We start from the raw sequence: 23,981 nt of genomic DNA on the forward strand, positions 1-23,981 counted from the left end.
TGTGTATGAATGCTTTTTTTTTTTTTTTTTTTTTCGTATTATACCCATGCATAATCTTGATTAGGGTGAAACATATATTCGAAGGCTGTATTGTCGTAATCAAACTAAAGTTTCAGTAGATTATGAGTTCTTCAAAATAACATTGACGTAAATGAGGTGCCTAGATTTATTTTCTTTCGTGTAATTGGCAAGAGTCCATGAGCTAGTGACGTATGGGATATACAATCCTACCAGGAGGGGCAAAGTTTCCCAAACCTCAAAATGCCTATAAATACACCCCTCACCACACCCACAACTCAGTTTTACAAACTTTGCCTCCCTTTGGAGGTGGTGAAGTAAGTTTGTGCTTGATTTTCTTCTGTGATATGCGCTTCTCAGCATTTTTCCTCTCAGAGTACAGTGTTTGTCAGAGGGATGTGAAGGGAGTATCACCTATTGATTCTATGGTTTTTCTCACGGGAAATCTTTTCATAGGTTCTCTGTTATCGGTCGTAGAGATTCTTCTACCTCCCTTTTCAGATCGACGATATACTCTCATATTCCATTACCTTTACTGATACTTTTTCAGTACTGATTTGGCTTGCACAAGGTTGTGTCATTTCCGGATGTTGTTAGCGCCAAAATTTTTTATTTTGCGTTGTGCGTCATTCTTGGCGCCAAATAATTTAATTATTTAAACCCCACTTCCTATATGCCTCTTGCCTTTTTTATGCAAACTATTATTTTATTTATGAAACTGCCATATAAGGAAATTGGTAATTTTGCTTTATATGTTGTTTTTTCTCTTACATTTGCAAGATGTCTCAATCTGATTCTGTCTCAGAAACAACTGTTGGAACCCTGCTGCCTGATAAAAATTCTACCAAAGCTAAGTGTATCTGTTGTAAGTTAGCGGAGATTATATCTCCAGCTGTAGTATGTAACAGTTGTCATGGTAAGCTTTTACATGCAGAGAATGTATCCATCAGTACTAGTACAATGCCTGTTGTTCCTTCAACATCTAATGTACATGATATCCCTGTGAATATAATTTTTTTTATTGCTGATTCGATTCAGATGGCTTTGTCTGCAATTCCGCCTTCTAATAAACGTAAAAGGTCTTTTAAAAACTTCTCATAAAGTTGATGAATATTCAAATGACTGACAACATACTGAATTATCCTCCTCTGATGAGGATCTATCTGATTCAGAAGATCCTACCTCAGATATTGACACTGACAAATCTACTTCTCTCTTTAAGATGGAGTAAATATGTTCCTTGTTAAGAGGTGTTGATTACTTTGGATAATGAGGAATCTAGTCCTCTTGATACTAAAACTAGTAAATATTTAAATTCTGTTTATAAACCTCCTGTGGTTACTCCAGAGGTTTTTCCAGTTCCTGATGCTATTTCTGATATGATTTCTAAGGAATGGAATAGGCCTGGTACGTCTTTTATTCCTTCTTCAAGGTTTAAAAAGTTGTATCCTTTGCCAGCAGCTAGATTAAAGTTTTGGGAAAAAATCCCCAAAGTTGATGGGGCTATTTCTATTCTTGCCAAACGTACTACTATTCCTATGGAAGATAGTACTTTTTAAGGATATTTTAAATTGGAAACTTGAATCTTATCTAAGGAAAGTTTTATTTATTTTCTGGCTATATTCTTAGGCCTGCTATAGCTATGGCTGATGTTGCAGCTGCATCAACTTTTTGGTTGGAAAGCTTAGCGCAACAGGAAACAGATCCTGATTTATCTAGCATTGTTCGCTTGCTTCAACATGTTAATCATTTTATCTGTGATGCTATTTTTGATATCATCAAAACTGATGTTAAATCTATGTCTTTAGCTATTTTAGCTAGAAGAGCTTTGTGGCTCAAATATTGGAATGCTGACATGGTATCTAAGTCTAGATTACTATCTCTTTCTTTCCAAGGTAACAATTTAATTGGTTCTCAGTTGGATTCAATTATTTCAACTGTCACTTGGGTGAAGGGAGTTTTTTTGCCTCAGGATAAAAGATCTAAGGGTAAATCTAAAGCTTCTAATCGTTTTCGTTCTTTTCGACAGAATAAGGAACAGAAACCCAATCCTTCCCCCAAAGAATCTGGTTCTAATTGGAAACCTTCTTTAAGTTGGAATAAATCCAAGCCTTTTAAGAAACCAAAGCCAGACCCCAAGTCTGCATGAAGGTGCAGCCCTCATTCCAGCTCAGCTGGTGGGGGGCAGATTAAAAATTTTCCAAGACATTTGGGCAGATTTTGTCCGAAATCAGTGGATTCAGAGTATTGTCTCTCAAGGGTATCGAATAGGATTCAGAGTAAGACCTCCTGTGAGAAGATTTTTTTTCTCTCGCACGTTCCAGCAAATCCAGTGAAGGCTCAGGCTTTTCTGAAGTGTGTTTCAGATCTAGAGCTTTCAGGGGTAATCATACCAGTTCCATTTCAGTAACAGGGTCTGGGGTTTTATTCAAATCAATTCATTGTCCCAAAGAAAGAAAATTTCATTCAGGCCAGTTCTGGATCTGAAAATTTTGAATCGTTTTGTTAGAGTGCCAACTTTCAAAATGGTGACTATAAGGACTATTCTGCCTTTTGTTCAGCAAGGTCATTATATGTCCATGATAGACTTACAGGATGCATATCTTCACATTCCGATTCATCCAGACCACTATCGTTTTTTGAGATTCTCTTTTCTAGACAAGCATTACCAATTTGTCGCTCTTCCATTTGGCCTAGCGACAGCTCCAATACTTTTTTTGAAGGTTCTCTGTGCCCTACTCTCTGTAATCAGAGAACGGGGTATTGCGGTGTTACCTTATTTGGACGATATCTTGGTACTAGCTCAGTCTTTACATTCTGCCGAATCTCACACAAATCAACTAGTGTTGTTTCTTCAAAGACATGGTTGGAGGATCAATTTACCGAAAAGTTCCTTGATTCCTCAGACTAGGGTCACCTTTTTAGGTTTCCAGATGGATTCAGTGTCCATGACTCTGTCTCTAACGGACAAGAGACAAATTAAATTGGTTTCAGCTTGTCGAAACCTTCAGTCTCAATCATTCCCTTCAGTGGCTATGTGCATGGAAGTTTTAGGTTTCATGACTGCAGCATCGGACGCGATCCCCTTTGCTCGTTTTCATATGAGACCCTTTCAGCTTTGTATGCTGAATCAATGGTGCAGGGATTCTACAAGGATATCATAATTAATATCCCTAAATCCCAATGTTCGACTCTCTCTGACTTGGTGGTTAGATCACCATTGTATAGTTCAAGGGGCTTCTTTTGTTCGTTCAACCTGGACTGTAATCACAACAGATGCAAGTCTTTCAGGTTGGGGAGCTGTCTGGGGATCTCTGACAGCACAAGGAGTTTAGAAATCTCAAGAAGCGAGGTTACCAATCAATATTTTAGAACTCCGTGCTATTTTCAAGGTTCTTCAGGTTTGGCTTCTGTTGAAGAGAGAACCATTAATTTGTTTTCAGACAGACAATATCACAACTGTGTCATATGTCAATCATCAGGGTTGGTCTCACAATCCCCAAGCTATGAAAGAAGTATCTCAGATACTTTCTTGGGCGGAATCCAGCTCTTATCTAATTTCTGCGGTACATATCCCAGGTGTAGACAATTGGGAAGCAGATTATCTCAGCCGTCAGACTTTACATCCGGGGGAGTGGTCTCTCCATCCAGATGTGTGTTTTCAGATTGTTCAGATGTGGGATATTTCAGAAATAGATCTGATGGCTTCTCATATAAACAAGAAACTTCCCAGGTACTTGTCCAAGGATCCTCAGGCGGAGTCGGTGGATGCGTTAGCAGTTCCTTGGTTTTACCAACCTGCTTATATCTTCCCGCCTCTAGCTCTTCTTCCAAGAGTGATCTCCAAGATCATCATGGAACAATCATTTGTGTTTCTGGTAGCACCAGCATGGCCTGACAGGTTCTGGTATGCGGATCTTGTCCGGATGTCCAGTTGCCAACCTTGGCCACTTCCTTTAAGATCAGACCTTCTGTCTCAAGGACCGTTTTTCCATCAGGATCTCAAATCATTAAATTTGAAGGTATGGAAATTGAATGCTTAGTGCTTAGTCATAGAGGTTTCTCTGACTCAGTGATTGATACTATGTTACAGGCTCGTAAATCTGTTTCTAGGAAGATTTATTATTGAGTTTGAAAGACTAATATTTCATGGTGTTCTCATAAATTCTCTTGGCATTCTCTTAGAATTCCTAGAATTTTACAGTTTCTTCAAGATGGTTTGGATAAAGTTTAGTCTGCAAGTTCCTTGAAGGGACACATCTCTGCTCTTTCTGTTTTATTTCACAGAAAGATTGCTAAGCTTCCTGATATTCACTGTTTTGTACAGGCTTTGGTCCGTATCAAGCATGTCATTAAATCAATCTCTCCTCCTTGGAGTCTTAATTTGGTTTTGAAGGCTTTACAGGCTTCTCCTTTTGAGCCTATGCATTCTTTGGATATTAAACTACTTTCTTGGAAAGTGTTGTTCCTTTTGGCTATATCTTCTGCTAGAAGAGTTTCCGAATTATCTGCTCTTTCTTGTGAATCTCCTTTTCTGATTTTCCATCAGGATAAAGCAGTTTTGTGGACTTTATTTAAATTTTTACCTCAAGTTGTGAATTCTAACATTAATAGGGAAATTGTTGTTCCCTCTTTGTGTCCTAATCCTAAAAATTATTTGGAGAGATCCTTACATTCTCTGGATGTTGTAAGAGCTTTGAAATATTATGTTGAAGCTACTAAAGATTTCAGGAAGACTTCTAGTCTATTTGTTGTCTTTTCTGGTTCTAGGAAGGTCAGAAAGCTTCTGCCATTTCCTTGGCATCTTGGTTAAAGCTTTTGATTCATCAGGCTTTATTTGGAGTCGTGTCAGGCTCCGCCTCAGAGAATCACAGCTCATTCAACTAGATCAGTGTCCACTTCGTGGACTTTTAAGAATGAAGCATCAGCTGATCAGATTTGCAATGCAGCAACTTGGTCTAATTTGCTTACATTTACTAAATTCTACCGTTTTTATGTTTTTGCCTCTTCGGAAGCAGTTTTTGGTAGAAAAGTTCTTCAAGCAGCAGTTTCAGTTTGATTCCTCTGCTTATGTTTTAAGTTTTTTCTTTTCAATTATGAGAAACTTATTTTTTTGAATGTGGATTTAATTTTTTCAGCAGAAAATGGCTGTTTTTATTTTTATCCCTCCCTCTCTAGTGACTCTTCTGTGGAGTACCACATACGTCACTAGCTCATGGACAATTACATGAAAGAAAACATAATTTATGTAAGAACTTACCTGATAAATTAATTTCTTTCATATTGGCAAGAGTCCATGAGACCCACCCTTTTTATGGTGGTTATGTTTTTTTGTATAAAGCACAATTATATTTCCAGTTCCTTTTTTGATGCTTTTTACTCCTTTTTCTATCACCCCACTACTTGGCTATTCGTTAAACTGAATTGTGGGTGCGGTGAGGGGTGTATTTATTTATTCTGGTAGGATTGTATATCCCATACGTCACTAGTTCATGGACTCTTGCCAATATTAAAGAAATGAATTTATCAGGTAAGTTCTTACATAAATTATGTTTTTCCTTAATATGTTTTAAGATATATTTGGAGAATAATCATTTGAAAGTTTTGTGACTTATATACATTTGTATGGGAATTTAACATTGTTCTTGAAAGGACATTAAACACCTTGGTTTTGTGCAAAATTTTTGTCCCAAGCTCCCCTAGAGAGGCCAAATCACAAATCCAGTAACTTGCTAATGCTTCAAGTCGAATAGCATTTTGAAAACCTAGGCTACGGACACTGCTTTTTGGCCTTTCTAGGGAGCATGTGTCGATGCCGATTTAATGGTACTATTACAGCTGACTTGCTTTTCTGCAGATACAGTGTAGGAATTACTTTTTATTTTAAATTTTTTTTTAATTTTTTTAAAATAATATATTTATTTATTTTTTAAATAATATTTTTTTTTTTACTGATGTCTTCATGTTCAGCCCCAAATTCTGAAGTGGGTTCAGGTGGTGCTCAGCAGCCTGTGGTTTTGATTGATTCTTTGCTGAGTCTTGAAGGAGCAGGCACTGCCAACATGGGGGCAAGGAAACATTGTCGCGATATTGCAGAGGTGGCAGCTGCTGCAGAACTGTTGATGCCCAGGGGGTGCTCTCGCATAACTTCTGCAGTAAGTTTTTGTTTGTTTGTTTTATTTTTTGTGTTTTCTGTAAATTTAGATCTTCAAGGTCATGAAATAGGGAAGTATAAATCTGTGTTATTTACATAGTTTAAGGTTGTTAAGCTATTTCATATATTAAAAATGTGAGTTGCTCATTTTATTTAAAAAATCCTGCAGAAAAGACATACTATCAACTAATAAATTATTTTTTTTTTTATATATTCTTTGTTGCAAGTTTAAGCAGCAATTAAATACTCTACACTTAATCATATGACGTTCAGTGTCAATTATCCATTTTTAATAGTGTAATCATGCATAGATTTTTGTTTTTCTCTTACAGATTACAGGTTCAGTTGTCTTAGTGAGATTTGAGACTTTTGGTTATTTATTTGGAATGGAAGCTTTTTATCTATAAAGTAATATGAATTACTTATGATCATACATTGAGTGAGGCTGTGCACACCATAAGACAAATACATGCAGATGCTGGAACTCCTTATTGTGCATAAAGCAAAAAATAGAATAATCAGTATGCTTTCATATGAAATGCACTGTTAAGTGTTACATTCTTTCTTCTTTTGATGTTAGCAAAGAGGCATTATATATCCCCTGAAATGTTGTATGTTTCTCAGGTGTTGGGTCACCAATGAGTATTAATAGTTCAGCACTTTACTCTACCTGGACAGTTTTTTTTTTTTTTTGTGAGGTTCTTATTTATGATCCTTATCTGTCATGTAGGGGAAAACCAGTCCTCCAGCTCTTCTCCACGGCACTCTTCGAGAATACCAACAGATTGGGCTAGACTGGATGGCAAAGCAATACAAGAAGAATCTTAATGGTATTCTTGCTGATGAGAGTGGTCTTGGGAAGAATGTCCAGGTGATTGCTCTCTTGGCACATCTGGCCAGCAACGAAGGTAAGGAACCTGCACATCATTGTTGTTTCAGGACTTCAAACTTACTGCTTGAAGTATTCATATGTTGTTTACTTTAATTAGGTGTGTGGGGTCCTCATCTGATCATAGTGCGTAGCTGCAAGATCCTAAAGTGGGAGTTGGAACTAAAACGATGGTGTCCAGCTCTAAAGCTCCTACTATATTTTGGCAGTCAGAGAGAGCTGAGAAGAAAGAGACAGGTATGGTAATTTGCAAGAGAAACCCATGTAATATCCTCTCTTGTAAACTTCTACATACATGAAGTTGACATTATGACTAGGGATTTTATCTGTGCAGTCATACAAATAGATTTGTTTAGAGCATTAGATTGCTAATTTAATGTGTGATATTTAAAATAACATTGGACAAACAGCACAATAGGTAAGTCAAGTTGTTTTTTTTTCTAAAGGCAAAATCTGTGTTGTGTGTGTGAATCTCTACGTTTGGCATACAGGAATATATAAATATGGTTATGTTGTGGCAATACACTGGTGTACTAAGTAAAACTGTGTAAGTTAAGGCATCATGGAATACATTTGCACACCTAAGAAATTAACTACATTTCTCCTATGGTTTAACAAGGTCCTTAACTTCAGGTAGAGGGTGGGTTAATGTAAAATGCATGGAGCTGGTGTAGTGTTGTTGTTCTCCTCTAATCTTGATATAATGTAGTTGAACCCAAAAGAAAAATGTAATATCCTCTCTCAAATTATTTTTCTTATGCATTTGCTGAAATTAAAACTCCATAGGTGTTGTGCTCTGAATTAACAAAAACAATTGTTCATGCTAGAGATCCTCTTTTGTGTTTTGAATAATGTGTTGATCTAGGAATGGGCAGAGCCAAACAGCTTCCATGTCTGCATCACCTCATACAAGCAGCTATTTAAGGGCCGCCAAGCCTTCATGAAGATGAGATGGAAGTATCTGGTTTTAGATGAAGTCCATCAGATTAGACACATGAGAGAAAAGCATTGGGATGCAATCTTCAATCTTCCAAGGTGTGAAAATATGCCCTTTATTACCATAGTAGAAATATAGTGCAGATTTTTTTTATGTACTGTATATGATCATTTACCAATAAAAATGTATCTTAGAATTATATCATTATGTCTTAACAAATATTTTGGATGTATCTTCAACATCACACTAGATACTCCTGTTTCCATATATTTGGGTTGTCATAATGTATTATTGTACCCTTTGCACGTTACTTAAAAATGTGTTGTCATTTTTCCCTCACTCACAGCCAGCGTCGACTTCTTCTTCGAGACACTCCCTTACCCCACACATGGATGGATCTGTGGGCAATGGTGCACTTCCTCATTCCAGGCTTATCTAAGCCATATCTGGATTTCCCACCTCAGGCCAGTAATGACCAAGAGCAAGAATACAGACATACAATTTCCATACGATTACACAGGGTACTATACATTTTTACTTAAATTCCTTATACTGATTAGAGTCCATTGAATTTAACAAGCATTTTCATAAACACTTACTGGTATTTGCTTTCGGGCAGATGTTACAGCGTGGGGCTTTTTAACTCTAACAATTTGGAAATCATTAGTAGATTACTTTTTTTCTTTGTTAGAGAAAATGCGTCAACAGAGCAGTGAAAAATAAACCCTGCTTTATTATCTCTGTTTGTTAACTTTATGCTAAAACACCACTATATACAGTAGAATTGAATAACATGCACAATAAAAAGACAATGCAATAGCACTTAAAGTGATGATTTACAGCACTAAAATAAAAGTGGCCTTCATTCACGAGTTTAATAAAAAAATATGTAGAAGGTACCTTTTATTTCAAGCGACTTCATTGCTAACTGAAGTGGCTGCCGCCGCCCATGGCAAAAGTTTTTTTTTTTTTATTTCATTGAAGTCCACAACTACATTCCTTACTGTTGGGAAATACTGAAACTGGCCACCAGGAGGAGGCAAAGACACCCCAGCCAAAGGCTTAAAGGGACAGTATACACTAATTTTCATGTAACTGCATGTAATAGACACTACTATAAAGAATAAGATGCACAGATACTGATATAAAAATCCAGTATAAAACTGTTTAAAAACTTACTTAGAAGCTCTCAGTTTAGCTCTGTTGAAAAGGCAGTTGGAAAGCCCACTGCAAGTGGGAAATAAGACACTCCCCCTTCTTTTGCATATGAAAAGACCCTTTACACAAACAGGAGCAGGCTGGGGAAGGTAGCTGACGGTATCTCATAAAACTTTGGGGCTTGGTTTGGAGTCTGAAAATCAAAGCAATATTATTTAAAAATAAGCAAAACTATACAGTGTTAGAAGATTTCGGAGTTGTTCCATAGGAGGGGTATCTGCCCTTCGATATGGGACTGGAGTTTTACATAGTGTTGTCAGCCCCTCAGTGAGAGCATTGACGGAAGTTAGAGTCTGGAGATGCAAGGAGAGTCTTTCTGCGAACCCACCCAGACTGCCTGCTAAAAGCTTCTTAAGCAATCAGTGTTGACGAGTTTCACTGCCTTATTTTTTTTCCACTCAAGTCCATGTCAGGAGGGATGCTACAAGACTGTCACACTTGAGAGGCTGTGTTTTTGTTCCACAGCATGGATTCTGGTAAGATCGTTTAAATTTTTACATATGTTGAAAACGCTAGAAGACAGGGTCACAGTGTGTGACTCCTTTTATCTTAATAGAATCATGGGTTCATATCTCCTGAGGGAGGTTATTGAACAGTGGGGATTAATCAAATGTGATGCTTTGCTTTTATGCTGCTTTATGTGTGAGATTTTGCTGGGCTCATAAACTGTTCATGTGGCTTTCTTCTCTCAAGTCCATGGCAGCGGCGATGCAACAATTTGTCACACTTGAGGGCCGTGCTCCTGTTCCACGGCATAGATTCCGGTAAGATAGTTTCATTTTACCTCATGATTGTATTGTATTACAAATGTTTTCCAGAGAGGCTACCGCCTTGTGGGACTAACTATAATCAGGGTCTCAGTGAGGCTCCTTTTGTATCTTGGAATCAAGGGTTAATATCTCCTGAGGGGGGTTATTGAACAGGGTTTATTTTAATCATGTTTATGTGATTCGACCTGCTTATGTGTAGTGTTACCTAGGCTCATGGCTTTGTTGAACATAACGGCCTTGGAAGTGACGCAGCCTTTGCCTTGTGACCGGGCGTGGTCACGTTTTTGACTCTCCAGTTCCGCATTCCTGACCGTGTGTTGACGGAAAGATTCTGGTCCGCTGGTGTCTGGTGCATAGGAGGTGGTGAGTGCTCCAGCCATTGGGGGTGTAAGGTGACGTTTAGTTTTTTTTCTTATTTGGTCCATTTTTGTATTCATATCCCAGTTATGGAGGATGCTGATGTTGAGATTGTAGTGGTCTCTGATTCAGATTCTACTTATTGCGAAGAATACGAATCGGCCCAGATGACAGTCAGTTATGTTCTGTAGGCTGCCCTATAGGGCTCGATTCCTCTGGATCGGGGATTCAAGGGGCCACTGAGCTATTCGCCTCTGGGGGTTCTGTCCCTCAAGTGGCGAGTTCCCTACCACTTACTGTTACTACATGTGTAGGTGACCCAAATTATGCTTATGCTTCCCTGGATGGTGGTTTATTCCTTCCGGAGGTTGCGGCACGTCTCCATATTCAAATTCTTATGGCGATGGTGCATCTGCAGCTTCCAGATGTCTGCTTAAGATTGTTAGTGTCCCGTTCAGTTTTCCGGGGGAGTGACTGTTCCTGAGGCTCCGTCCGAGGTGTGCTGTGCTTTTCGTTACAGACTGGCGCACCTTTATGTTCTGCTACGGCACGTTTGTGTGTTGTTAGAGGATCCCATCCATAATGGATATAGGAGTTCTCAGTCTTCTACTTCACATAGCTCACAGACTTAAATATAAGGGGATGAAGTAATCTTCTTTTAGTCTGGTTATGAGTATCCTTTCCAATCTGAGCTTGGATGAACAGGGTTCCGTTGGGCTGGTCCTGCTGGTGTGTCTGTTCTTCTTGGGCGAAAACCTACGGGTTGCCTTTTATTTTAATCCGGTTAGGAGGATTTTTATTTGATTTAAAAAGCTCATGTTTTGTTTCATATACCTTTGTGAATTTTCCTTCTGGAATCCATACTCACAATTTCTTGATTGCACTGTTTAATCCACAGAAGTTGTTATGGGGATGCATTTAGTCCTATGTTTGTCTGTCGTTTATTTCTTCCTACCTGGGGGGGAATATTGCTGCCTTGACAGTATAATGCCTATGGTTCAGATCCTTCTATCTTGAGGCCTATTTCATACACGTGGCGCCTGTTCTGTTTGGCTGGTCCGTTTAGGGCGTTGAGCGATTGCATTATTTTTGTGTTTTTCTTATCTTGTTTTTACAAGTGTCAGCTAAGCATTCTGAGAGGAGATGTGGGGCATGGGGGACTGGTTCAGTCCTCATCAGTCTTTCGAGCTGGTCTGGGACTCGGTGGAGTCCCAGTGCGTCACACTCTGTTGGTTCCGATATCGTCGGGATTTGAGTGTTTCCTTCCCTGCGTGGGTTGGAGGGTTTAGGGCCTCCTTGCCGCCATTTTGGGCGGCCTTGCCCTTCAGGAGCTATTGGAATTGTCCTTTTGGACTTGTTGCTTTTTGAGGACTCTTCCTTCGGGTCGAGATCTCTGGACTTTGTCCATTTTCTCCTTAGCGGTTGAGGCTGCCTTATGGGAGGGCCTTGTGGTCTTCCCTACTCTGGGAGTTAGTTGATCTTTATTAGGAATGATAGGCTATGTGGTCTCCTTTTCCTGGCTCTGTCTAGGGGTTGTTTCCGGGGTTTGGGATGCTATGCATTCTTGTTCCTTGGATATAGTCCTCTGGTTTTGTACTCAGGAGATTATGGAGACTAGCTTTTGTTATCTCGCTCTTTGGGTGACTTCGTCCCCAATGTTTCCCCTTGGTCTTGGAAGTTTGGGTATTGTACGCCTGTTGGGCTTAGAATCTTAACGGTTCTGTGGTGCCCTAGCTCTTTTGGAGTTGGACTTCTGTAAGGGTGTTCTCTCCCTTTTGGGTTGGGATTTATGAGTGAGTCTTATTCCCTTGTGTAGTCTAGTTGTATTCAGACGGGGTATGGTGTTACCTGGGGTATTGTTTGTCTAAACAATTCCTGGACTCGGGCCTTTTGTTTGGATCTTTCTGGGCCTCAACCAGCTGATCTGATTAGTGGTTAGCTCCATGGTTTCTCTGCCTGGATCCCGCTGTGGCTAGGGGTATTATTTCTTCATGGCCTTATCTGGCATTTTTCCAGAATTATATAATTTTGTGGCTGGTTCGGAAGCTCCAGTTTTCCAGGGGGAACATAGGCTATCTCTTATGGTCTCGCTAGTTGAGCTACTAGCAGCTTGGTCAGGAGTTCTGTGTGCTTAGGCTCCTCATGGCCTGCCTTGTTCTTGCACGGTATGTGCTTCCCTTCTTGGGGAGTTCTCTTTCGTATCATCAGTGGCGCCTGGATGATGTTTCCTCTGCTCAGTTTATGGCTTTGGCCCTGTGAGCATGTGTGCTGTGCTTTGTCTGTGCCATTACCTTGGGATTGTTGTTTTGCCTTTTTTAAAGAGGTGTGGTTTTCCTCTCTCTGGAGGGTGGTTTTGAACAGGTGGTTTATCCTGTAAAGAGAGTAGTCCGCTTTCTGTTCCGTCTGTGGTTTGCAGACCCCATGTTAAATCTCATAGTTACGCCTATCTCTAGAGGGTTCTCCTTGGGAGTACCTGTTGTAGGTACTGTGTTGAGACTGCCATAGAGTGTCAGGCTAGATTCAGAAGACTCTTCTGTCTTTTTCTTCCTATTTCTATGGGGTCCTCCTTGGAAGTACCTGTTTGTAGGTGCTTTTGGATGGCACCCAAGCTTTTCCCAAAAGTAATGAATGCAGCTGTGGACTCTTTCCATTTATGAAGAAAAACATAAATTATGCTTACCTGATAATTTTCTTTTCTTCAGATGGAAAGAGTCCACAGTCCCGCCCGTGTTTTTATGTGGGGTGGCGGTAATTTTTGTTCTTCTGACACCTTTTCACCCTGATATTTCTTCTACTGTTCCTTGTTCCTCGGCAGAATGACTGGGGGATGAGTGAAGTGGAAGGAGTATTTAAGCCTTTGCCTGGGGTGTCTTTACCTCCTCCTGGTGGCCAGGTTCTGAATTCCCAAAAGTAATGAATACAGCTGTGGACTCTTTCCATCTGAAGAAAATAAAATTATAAGGTAAGCATAATTTATGTTTTTCTCTGTTTTGCCTGGGTCTAGGAGGTGGTGAGTGCCCCAGCCATTGGGAGTATAAACGTTTTTGTGAGAAATAAAAATATAATTTTATTCTGTGTCCTACTGTCATTAGCGCAAGCTATGGAGGATTCTGATATGCTTGAGGGTACTCCCTCTATTCCAAATAGTAATACCTGTGTATATTGTGAGTATGCCTGCCCTCTCAACTATGTTCCACATGCATCAACAAAGTTATTATGTCTAAGTAGGTTAACATCTTTAGTACCACTGAGCCGTGCACCTCTAAGGAGTAGCCGTCCCGTGTTGTGCATACTCATCAGTCATCTCCCTCAACACATGCAGCTTCCCGTAGCACGCCTGATCCTCCCTGGAGTCTGAATCTTGTTAAGGTTTTGCAGCGGGCTCCGTTTGAGCCTATGCATGAAATTGACATTAAAGGGACAGTCTACACCAGAATTTTTATTGTTTTAAAAGATAGATAATCCCTTTATTACCCATTCCCCAGTTTTGCATAACCAACACAGTTATACTAATACACTTTTAACCTCTGTGATAATCTTGTATCTAAGCCTCTGCAAACTGCCCCTTTTTTCAGTTCTTTTGACAGTCTTGCAGTCTAGCCAATCAGTGCCTGCTCCCAGATAACTTCACGTGCACGAGCACAGTGTTATCAATATGAAATACAAGAAAACTGTTAAAATGCATCTGAAAAGAGGTGGGCTTCAAGGTCTAAGAAATTAGCATATGAACCTCCTAGGTTAAGCTTTCAACTAAGAATACCAAGAGAACAAAGCAAAATTGGTGATAAAAGTAAATTGGAAAATTGTTTAAAATGACTTGCTCTATCTGAATCATGAAAGTTTATTTTGGCCTAGACTGTCCCTTTAAGTTGTTATCCTGTAAGGTTCTTTTTCTACTGGCTATTGCTTCTGCGCGCAGAGTATCTGAGATTGTTGCCTTGCAATGTGAGCCTCCTTATCTGGTGTTTCATTCTGATAAGGTTGTCCTACGTACTAAGTTAGGGTTTCTTCCTAAGGTCATGTCAGAGCGCAACATCAATCAAGAGATTGTGGTTCCTTCCTTGTGTCCTAATCCTTCTTCTTTGAAGGAACGTTTGCTTCATAATTTGGACGTGGTTCGAGCCTTTAAGTTCTATCTTCAGGCTACTAAGGATTTTAGACAAACTCCTTCCTTGTTTATGCCTATTCTGGGAAGCGTTAGGGGCAGAAGGTCTCTGCGACTTCCTTGTCTTTTTGGTTAAGGGGTGCTATCTGCTTAGCTTATGAGACAGCGGGACATAAGCCTCCTCAGAGAATTACGGCTCATTCTACTAGAGCAGTGGCTTCCTCTTGGGCCTTTAAGAAAGAGGCCTCTATGGATCAGATTTGTAAGGCGGCTACCTGGTCCTCCTTACATACTTTTTCTAAATTTTACAAGTTTGATGTTTTTGCTTCTGCTAAAGCAGCCTTCAGGAGAGGTTTTGCAAGCTGAGGTGCCCTCAGATTAGGTTCTGCCTCTCTTTTTGTCCCTCCAGTTATCATTCAGTATCCTCTGGAGCTTGGGTATATAAGTTTCCCAACAGTAAGGAATGAAGCCGTCCACGGCCCCCAAAGTTATATTTTTCTTCCGGCACCTTTTATACCTTGATATTTCTCCTACTGTTCCTTGTTCCCTTGGCAGAATGACTGGGGGATGTGGGAAGTGGGAGAGGTATTTAAGCCTTTGGCTGGGGTGTCTTTGCCTCCTCCTAGTGGCCAGGTTCAGTATTTCCCAACAGTAAGGAATGAAGCCGTGGACTCTCCTTATACAGAAGGAAATTAAATTATCTGGTAAGCATAACTTATGGGGTTTTCCCCCCCAATGAGGTGACGCTTCCTTCTCTTAGCCAATAGCCGTGCTAGCATATGAAACTGTTCCGTGCGACTATTGCCTAAGAAGTAGAAACCTCACCTCATTGAAAAAAAAAAAAAAAAAAAAAAAACTTTTGCAGTGGGAGGCCGGAGCCACTTATTTTACATAAAGGTACTTTTTTTTCATCAGCGAATTACAAAATGTATATACGTATATACTGTGGGCTTTTGCACATGGTGAGTAGGAGCTGGAGCATCAGAAAGTGTACATATAATAATAATAATAATGTGCACATTTTGATAATGGAAGTATATTGCAAGTTTTTTTAAACTGCATTCTTTATCTGAATGGTAAAACTTTAATTTTGACTTCAGTATCCATTTAACAAATTCTGCTTGTTCTAGAACTTTAACTGTTACTTTTCTGCAATTGGAAATTAGGATTAGCCCAATTTATGACTGCCTCATATGAGGGCAGCAAATTGTATGTTACAAATTGGATTTCTTTTTCTATGCAATACCTTGTACACTGAAATGAGACTACTATTTTTTTTTTTTTTTTATAAAAACAATTTTGTCCTGATCAGATGTTCATCCAGTAGTTAGCTTATTTTGTCAGTTTGTTTTTTTGTTATTTTTTATTACATCGTTAAAAAGTCTGAGTATTCTTAAGTTCTTTTCCAGAACATTTATAACAAATATGTTTTTCTTCCCTTTTTCTCTGAAAGTCAACACAGCCTTTCATATTGCGTCGGTCCAAGAGAGATGTAGAAAAGCAGCTAAACAAGAAATCTGAGCATGTCTTAAAATGTCAGTTGTCAAACCGACAGAGAACCCTCTATGAGGATGTTATGATGCAGCCAGGGTATGTATACAATGTATTATGATTTGGGGTATGCAACTGTAAATGTGTTCTACATGGTGCTGATTAAAAACCAGAGTAATAATAGTGTATTTGTTTTGGTTGACAGGACTCAGGATGCTTTGAAGGGAGGGCATTTTGTCAGTGTGCTTCATGTTCTGATGCAGCTACAACGGATCTGTAACCACCCTGAGCTAGTGAATCCTCGTCCTGCCTATTTTTCCTATGTGTGTGAGGCCCTCCAGTATATGACTGCTTCACTGGCATTGAGAGCACTGGAATATGACCCTTGGAAGGTGTGCAATGAGACAATGTTGTGGTACACTCAGCCTGGCGGAAATGCTTTAGGATGTTGTATGGTTGTCTTGTATTTCCGTCATATGAAAAGGTTAAACTACACATGGTGGATTATTTATTGCAAAGTCTAAACAAGGAGAAAATGGATGTGAAGGTGGCTTGAATACATTTCAGAACCCTTTTATGAAAATTTGTACTTTTGATTATTTGTGTATATGAATGTCAATTTTATTATCTTTAATTTCTTAATTTTTATGTTTTTGTTTTGTTTGTTTTTTTAAGATCATTTGTTTGGAAATACATATGCATACATGTAATTCTGTCTGTTATACTTGCTAGGAAGCAGACCTATCCTTGTTTGACCTGCTTGGCATTGAGAATAAGATGACACGATATGAAGCCCAAGTTCTTCCCAAACAGAAAGTGACCAGGAAGCTGATTCAGGAGATCTACGCCTCTTCTGATCCAGCACCAAGACCAAACAAAGTGAAAATCAAACCCAGCAAGTATGGATTATTATATATTCGTAATCAAATACCAGTGACCAATAAGTCTGTTTGTTAGTTGCTTCTTGGTAACCCTTCATCTTGCTTCTATATGATAATATATAAATTTTCTATTTTTTTTTTTTCACCTGACTCATTAATGAACCTGAGTCGCATAGAACCATTGTCAGATATATATTTATTTATTAGTTTTAACTGTGCTAAAATTGCAGGTTGTTTGAGCCTGTTTTATATGGCCAAAAGCCTGAGGGGCGGACTATAACCTTCCAAACCCCATCTGCAACACGCCCATCAACCACAACTACTACAACCACGGTTACTCAACAAGGGCAAGTCAAAAAGCCATCAGTGACCACACCTACAGTGCTTCAGGGGACCAGAGGTATCATTGTTTGCATTACAAATATTCTGTACAAACATAGAATTAACGTATTAGATTAGTTGTCTTCTTTTTTCTTTTCTTTTTTTTTTCTTAAATCAAACGTCATTTTTAATAATGTTAAAGAAAAAAATAAATTTATGCTTACCTGATAAATGTATTTCTTTCTTGACACGGTGAGTCCACGGATCACCTAATTACTATTGGGAATATCACTCCTGTCCAGCAGGAGGCAGCAAAGAGCACCACAGCAAAGCTCTTAACTATCACCTCCCTTCCTTCCCACCCCAGTCATTCGACCGAAGTAAAAGGAACGAAAGGAAGCAACAAGGTGCAGAGGTGCCTGAGGTTTATAACATAACAAAAAAACCTGTCTTAAAAACCGGGCGGGCCGTGGACTCACCATGTCAAGAAATAAATAAATTTATCAGATAAGCATAAATTTCATTTTCTTTCTAATGACACGGTGAGTCCACGGATCATCTAATTACTATTGGGAATCAATACCCAAGCTAGAGGACACAGATAAGGGAGGGACAAGACAGGGAACCTAAACAGAAGGCACCACTGCTTGAAGAACCTTTCTCCCAAAGAAAGCCTCAGCCGAGGCAAAAGTATCAAATTTATAGAATTTGGAAAAAGTGTGTAGAGAGGACCAAGTTGCAGCCTTGCAAATCTGTTCCACAGAAGCTTTGTTTTTGAATGCCCAGGAAGAGGAAACAGCCCTCGTAGAATGAGCCGTAACTCTCTCAGGAGGCTGCTGTCCAGCAGTTTCATAGGCCAAGCGAATGATACTCTTCAGCCACAAGGAAAGAGAAGTAGCCGTAGCTTTCTGCCCCTTAAGTTTTACAGAGAAAACCACAAACAGAGCAGACGACTGGCGAAAATCCTTAGTCGCCTGTAAATAGAATTTCAAAGCACGCACCAAGTCTAGGTTGTGCAGGAGACGTTCCTTATGAGAAGAAGGGTTAGGACATAAAGAAGGAACAACAATCTCCTGATTAATGTTCCGATCTGAAACCACTTTAGGGAAAAACCCTAACTCAGTACGCAAAACTACCTTTTCCGAATGAAAAATAAAGTAAGGAGACTCATACTGTAATGCCGAGAGCTCTGAAACTCTGCGAGCAGATGAAATAGTAACAAGAAGCAAAACCTTCCACGATAACAATTTAATATCTAAGGTATGCATAGGCTCAAAAGGAGCCTTCTGAAGAACTTTAAGAACAAGGTTAAGACTCCAGGGAGGAGTAACCTGCTTAAACACAGGCCTGATCCTGACCAAGAGAGGAAAAAGACATAACTTTTAAAATTGTCAGAAAAAAAAATCTATTACTCATTTAAAATTCAGACTATTGCTAGTACTATTAAAGTACTATTGCATTGTCTTGTTATCTTGCATTTGTTGATTATGCAAATCTACAGTGTTGACTAGTCCTTTAAGCGTTCATTCTCCAAGCAGTCAGCTTCAGAGAAACTAGATTTGGATGAAGAGAGGGCCCTTGAAGTAGAAGGTCCTTCCTCAATGGAAGTCTCCAAGGTGGAAGAGATGACATCTCCACTAGGTCTGCATACCAGATCCTGCGAGGCCACGCTGGTGCGATGAGGATCACCATGCCCTCTTCTGTTTGATTCGAGCAATGACCCAAGGAAGGAGAGCGAACGGAGGAAATAGGTATGCGAGACTGAAATTCCAAGGTACCGCCAGAGCGTCTATCAGTACAGCCTGAGGATCCCTTGACCTCAACCCGTACCTCGGGAGCTTTGCATTCTGCCGAGATGCCATGAGATCCAGTTCCGGCTGTCCCTATTTGAGAATCAAGCTGGAAAACACTTCCGGATGGAGTGTCTGTCTGAATAGAATCAGACAACGCATCAAACCTATATGCTGCCGCACTAGTGACGGTAGCAATACACACCGCAGGTTGCCATTGTAAGCCCTGGTGTACATACAACTTTTTGAGCAACCCCTCCAACTTCTTATCCATAGGAACTTTAAAAGAACAGCTATCCTCTATGGGAATAGTGGTTCTCTTAGCTAAGGTGGAAATTGCCCCTTCCACCTTGGGGACCGTCTGCCAAGACTCCTTGTTAGAGTCAGCAATAGGAAACATCTTCTTAAAAATAGGGGATGGAGAAAAAGGGATACCCGGTCTCTCCCATTCCCTAGCAATAATCTCTGTAGCCCGATCTGGTACGGGATAAATCTCCACCATGGAAGGTACATCAAAATACTTGTTAAGTTTACTAGATTTCTTAAGGTTGATTACGACAGTAGTGTCGGAGTCGTCCAAGGTAGCCAAAACCACCTCAATAGTAAACGGAGGTGTTCCAGCTTAAACCATGTCAGAAACCTTACGCACTGATTCTTTACATTTCCTCTTGCGCTTTCCCTGCAGCATGTGAAAAGCAGACAACGCATCAGATACCGCAGAAGACATGAGGGAAGCGATGTCTTGCAAGGTCACTCCAGGCGGAGCTTGAGAGGAAGCGCAGGGCACTGTATGTGTGGACGATAGTATTTGGGACACCTGAGGAGAAAGCTGTGGTATATCTCGAACATTGTCAGAAGACTCCTGAACAGCATCCTTCCTAAACAATGTTGGCTCAGAATCAAAAAGTCTATCCCTATAATTTAATGTTCTCTCAATTCATGAGGAACAAAAAGGGATTGGTGGTTCAACATTAGCATCCAAACATAAAGTACATGTAACATCTTGCAAAGTCTCCTGGTCCATCTTAACCCAAAATTATAAAATAAAAGCACTAAATTTTTAATCACAAGATCACACACACAAAAAAAAAACGTTACTGTTTCTTTAAATATAATAAAGGAAACTGCTTTATTTTTACAGAAAAAACTTTAGTCTACTGTTGTATCAAAAATACTTTAATAACCCCAGACAGTCTCTACACCTTAGCTAGCTCTAGCTGAGGTGCCTACCTGCCCTGATGGAAAAACTGGAGCCAGATGGATTCCGGACTCAAACCGGAGCGTTGTACACAAGGTCTGTCACTTGTAAGACACAGGCTGTAACAGCAGTTAAATTTCTCCCCTCGGGGATACACCCTAGTAGAAAAACAGCACAAGCTTGTACTGTTAAAAAAAATAATAAAATCTTGATTGAAGAATCTTCCAGACACCTAAACTTTACCACTTCCTTGCTCTAACATAGGCAAAGAGAATGACTGGGGTGGGAAGGAAGGGAGGTGATATATTTTTTTTTTTTTAAAAGATTTTTTTATTGAGTTATATTCAAACGTTACAAAGTACCATTCACATTCGGTAAATAACAGACACTATACAATATACATAATAATAGATATGTGCAATTCGGATCGATTCGGAGATTCGGATCGAACCGAATTAAAATACTGCCGAATTTACCGAATAAATCCGAATTAGTTCGGATTTATTCAGTAAATTCGGATGGCCATGGATTACACTAGTATTGTACAGTATATTAGGTTATATCACTCTGCTATGGGTTACACCTAATATACAGTACATAATACTAGTCTAATACACAGCACACATAACGAAATTCCGTATTTCCGAACCGAATCCAGCCGAATTTTTTCGAATCCGAATGAATCAGAAACAAATTCATTCAAAGTTTTCCGAATTTGAATCGATACGAAACGAAATTCGAAAAACTCTGAATCGATCCGAACTGAAACAAATTTTTCGATCATGCACATATCTACATAATAATCGTCACAAAATGTAGACAGTTAATCGCTCAATGGTACAAATATAAATTAACCTCAGATTTTCAGTTTAAGGAGAGTCCCCTTGGAATATAGTATAAAGTCACAAACAATGGTTTCCCTCTATGGAAAGGAGAGGCCTCTCTTGGACCTCCTGAAAAGAATGTAAGGCCTTATAGGGAATTTTAGGGGAAACAAAGAAAATAACAAAATGGGCCACTTTTGGACCCTAAATGTAAGCCGCTGGTCGTAAACGAATGTACTTTAAGTACATTTGATGTATATGGGGCATGGTCTCATCAATACGGGAGAAACAAATATGGTGGTATATGGTCTTATTTTTACACTACATGAGATAGATCTATGGGGATGAATCACATTCTAATATGGAAATCTCACATTACCTTATATGCTGAGGGAGAGGGCATCTAATGATAAAAGATATAACTTAAACTATATATAGTCCTGCTCAAAGCTCTGATATTCCCTATTTAGGCTTAGCTTATTACTTACTAAGAATTTTATAAAATAGAAAGATACCCCATATTTGAACATCAAATAGCTAACTGCTAGAGAAAGGCTTAAGCCCTTATCCCCTCATATAGACTTTCACTATATAAACTAGTATAGGAATATTGCTTATAAACAGATTATATCTAGTAATATTAACTATTGCATAGGAGTAACTAAATGGTTAGTCATGTATTAAGGGTACATTGTTAATAACTGTAAAGCAACCCACATTAGTACTCTCATTAACAACACTCTAGTTGGAAGGAGTTATTTGACATAGCATGCAGTTTTCCGCGTCCCCGTCAACTAGTATAAACCTATGGAATAGGTGAAAAATTTAGGCTAACACCGTTCAAACACCCTTCCTGAGGGCAATGCAGTCTCTGGTTAATAAGTTATAGATGTCAGGTTGCAAAGGCCCATAATACAGCAATGGATATAAAAAACTGAAGGTTCAGGTCTCTAGACCGTCATTACTTAATACATGGATGCCTTCTGTGTCCCAGACTATTTTGATAGTATATCCTGTCCAGGGGTCACTGGCCATTAAATGTCAGTTCTTTGTATACTAACCGATTCCTCTTTTTCGAATAGATGTCCCTGGGCTGACCTGTGTCTTGCGGGTGAAAGTCCCCAGTAGAAGCAAAGTGTCATTCATAAGAACTATGAAGTAGCAAAGTTTTAGACCAAATGAGCCGCTTCTGATGCCTCGTAGCCTGTCATGAGCTTCTGGTTGTCTTTCAGCAGGGTCTCTCCGGGCAAGAAAAGCCGGTGTATGCATAGGATTTTTAGTTAGCCCATTTTGGATCTCCTGGGTAACTTTGCCGCACTCCGTGGTAACCGCACACCTCGTTTGGTGCTCTGGGCTCCCAAACTCTAGATCTTGTAGGTCAGTCGCTGCGATATTGCTCGCAGTGTTGGGTATAAAAATCTCAGCTGGCTCTATAGCTGCGCCAGCCTCCATATTATATCTGCCCGATGCCTCCTCTAGTGTGACGACAGGATTAGCGCCATTTACAATCCACTTCTGTTAGTCTGTCGCTTCAGAGAAGCAATGTCTTATTTGCTGAATCAGCTCCTTGAAGTGCGCATCTAGTATGTCGCAGATGTCTTCTTCCCATGTCTGTACTTCTGACTCCATCTTGGTGACGCTTGAAATAGTGTCCCTATATACCTTAGACCGGTTATAGCACTCTGGTGTAAATCAATCTCCGATTGAGAATAGCAGATGTGATTCTATGCAATAAGTTCTTTGGTTTGTATCAGTTCAAGTGACTGGATATGCTGAATAAGCAGAATACTGGGGGGGTAGATGAAGTTCCAAGCCGTAGTCAGGCCTCCACTGCGCACTACATGCTGGGCTGCAAGCTAGTTGAAAGTAGTATAGATCGATTCCACAGATATTCCCTTTCAATAAACTCTGTAAATAAAAACTTGATTCATGGAATATGGAGAAGTAAACAGCGGTTTTATCTTCCCCCTTGATCAGCTAGAATTAAGAAGCAGCCATCTTAGCCGATGGTCAGACACGCCCCCCTGTTATATTTAATATTGCTGTGGTGCTCTTTGCCCCCTCCTGCTGGGCAGGAGTGATATTCCCAATAGTAATTAGATGATCCGTGGACTCACCGTGTCATTAGAAAGAAATACTGTTATAGTTGTCCTTACCTTGTGTGCAGCAATTGCAAAACTAGTGAATAACCAAAGGTTGGCACCATTAAAATTAAAGGGTCCGTAAACCTTAAAATTAATGTTATATAATTCTGCACATAGTGCAGAATTATATAACATTTTTTAAGTGCTATAGTTATAAATGCCATTTTTCCCTTTTTAATATTTTAAAAAATATGGCTCTTTTACAGACCCGCTCTTCTGAGCGGGTCTGTTTTTTTTTACTCAGCGCGTTGGGCCAGTTGTATAGTCACAGCCCGGCCCGACTGCGCCATAAGACTAAGTGCAGCTCGCTCCTGCTCTGCTGGCCCGATGTGCTGAGTAAAAAAAACAGACCCGCTCAGCAGAGAGCGGGTCTGTAAAAGCGCCATATTTTTAAAATCTTAAAAGGGAAAAAAGGCATTTATAACTATAGCACTTAAATAATGTTATATAATTCTGCACTATGTGCAGAATTATATAACATTATTTTTAAGGTTTACTGTCCCTTTAACTGAATGCACTACATTGTGCCACCAGTGACAAAGCACAGTGCAAGCTAAAGCTTGCAGTTTTTCTCACTACTGAGATTGGTTAGGACTTGTAGTTGGGGTGATAGTCATTTTTGGAAGGATTTGTATGCATAAGCAAGTAAAAAATGTTGCATTAGGATGTGCGTTGATTTGTTCTAATACATTTGTGTGAGTATGTGTACGCGTTTGTATATACACATACAATTTATAAATGATTGCTTAATAAATACTTCATGCTGCATATTTTACACTCAAGAAGATTGTTATGCACTCAATCAGAAAAGTACAAGTTAATACATATGCTAGTTTCCCACAATGACAATATAAAGAAGGGGTAGATGCCCATGAACTACAGGC

General features: G+C 39.5%; 1 protein-coding gene across 4 annotated transcripts in view; it reads left to right on the top strand.

The window, feature by feature from the left end:
- Window positions 1-23,981, top strand: part of LOC128648915 (E1A-binding protein p400) — a 459,430-nt gene that overhangs the window by 38,825 nt on the left and 396,624 nt on the right. For all 4 annotated transcript variants that reach the window (XM_053701869.1, XM_053701871.1, XM_053701873.1 and 1 more), the window contains 9 exons: window positions 5,989-6,173; window positions 6,903-7,080; window positions 7,162-7,298; window positions 7,927-8,096; window positions 8,345-8,519; window positions 15,902-16,038; window positions 16,145-16,331; window positions 16,672-16,838; window positions 17,051-17,220. In XM_053701869.1, coding sequence (XP_053557844.1) covers window positions 5,989-6,173; window positions 6,903-7,080; window positions 7,162-7,298; window positions 7,927-8,096; window positions 8,345-8,519; window positions 15,902-16,038; window positions 16,145-16,331; window positions 16,672-16,838; window positions 17,051-17,220 — 1,506 coding nt within the window. The remainder of the gene's footprint in view (window positions 1-5,988; window positions 6,174-6,902; window positions 7,081-7,161; window positions 7,299-7,926; window positions 8,097-8,344; window positions 8,520-15,901; window positions 16,039-16,144; window positions 16,332-16,671; window positions 16,839-17,050; window positions 17,221-23,981) is intronic.

This window comes from Bombina bombina, chromosome 2 (assembly GCF_027579735.1).
Source record: "Bombina bombina isolate aBomBom1 chromosome 2, aBomBom1.pri, whole genome shotgun sequence".
Lineage (NCBI taxonomy): Eukaryota > Metazoa > Chordata > Amphibia > Anura > Bombinatoridae > Bombina > Bombina bombina.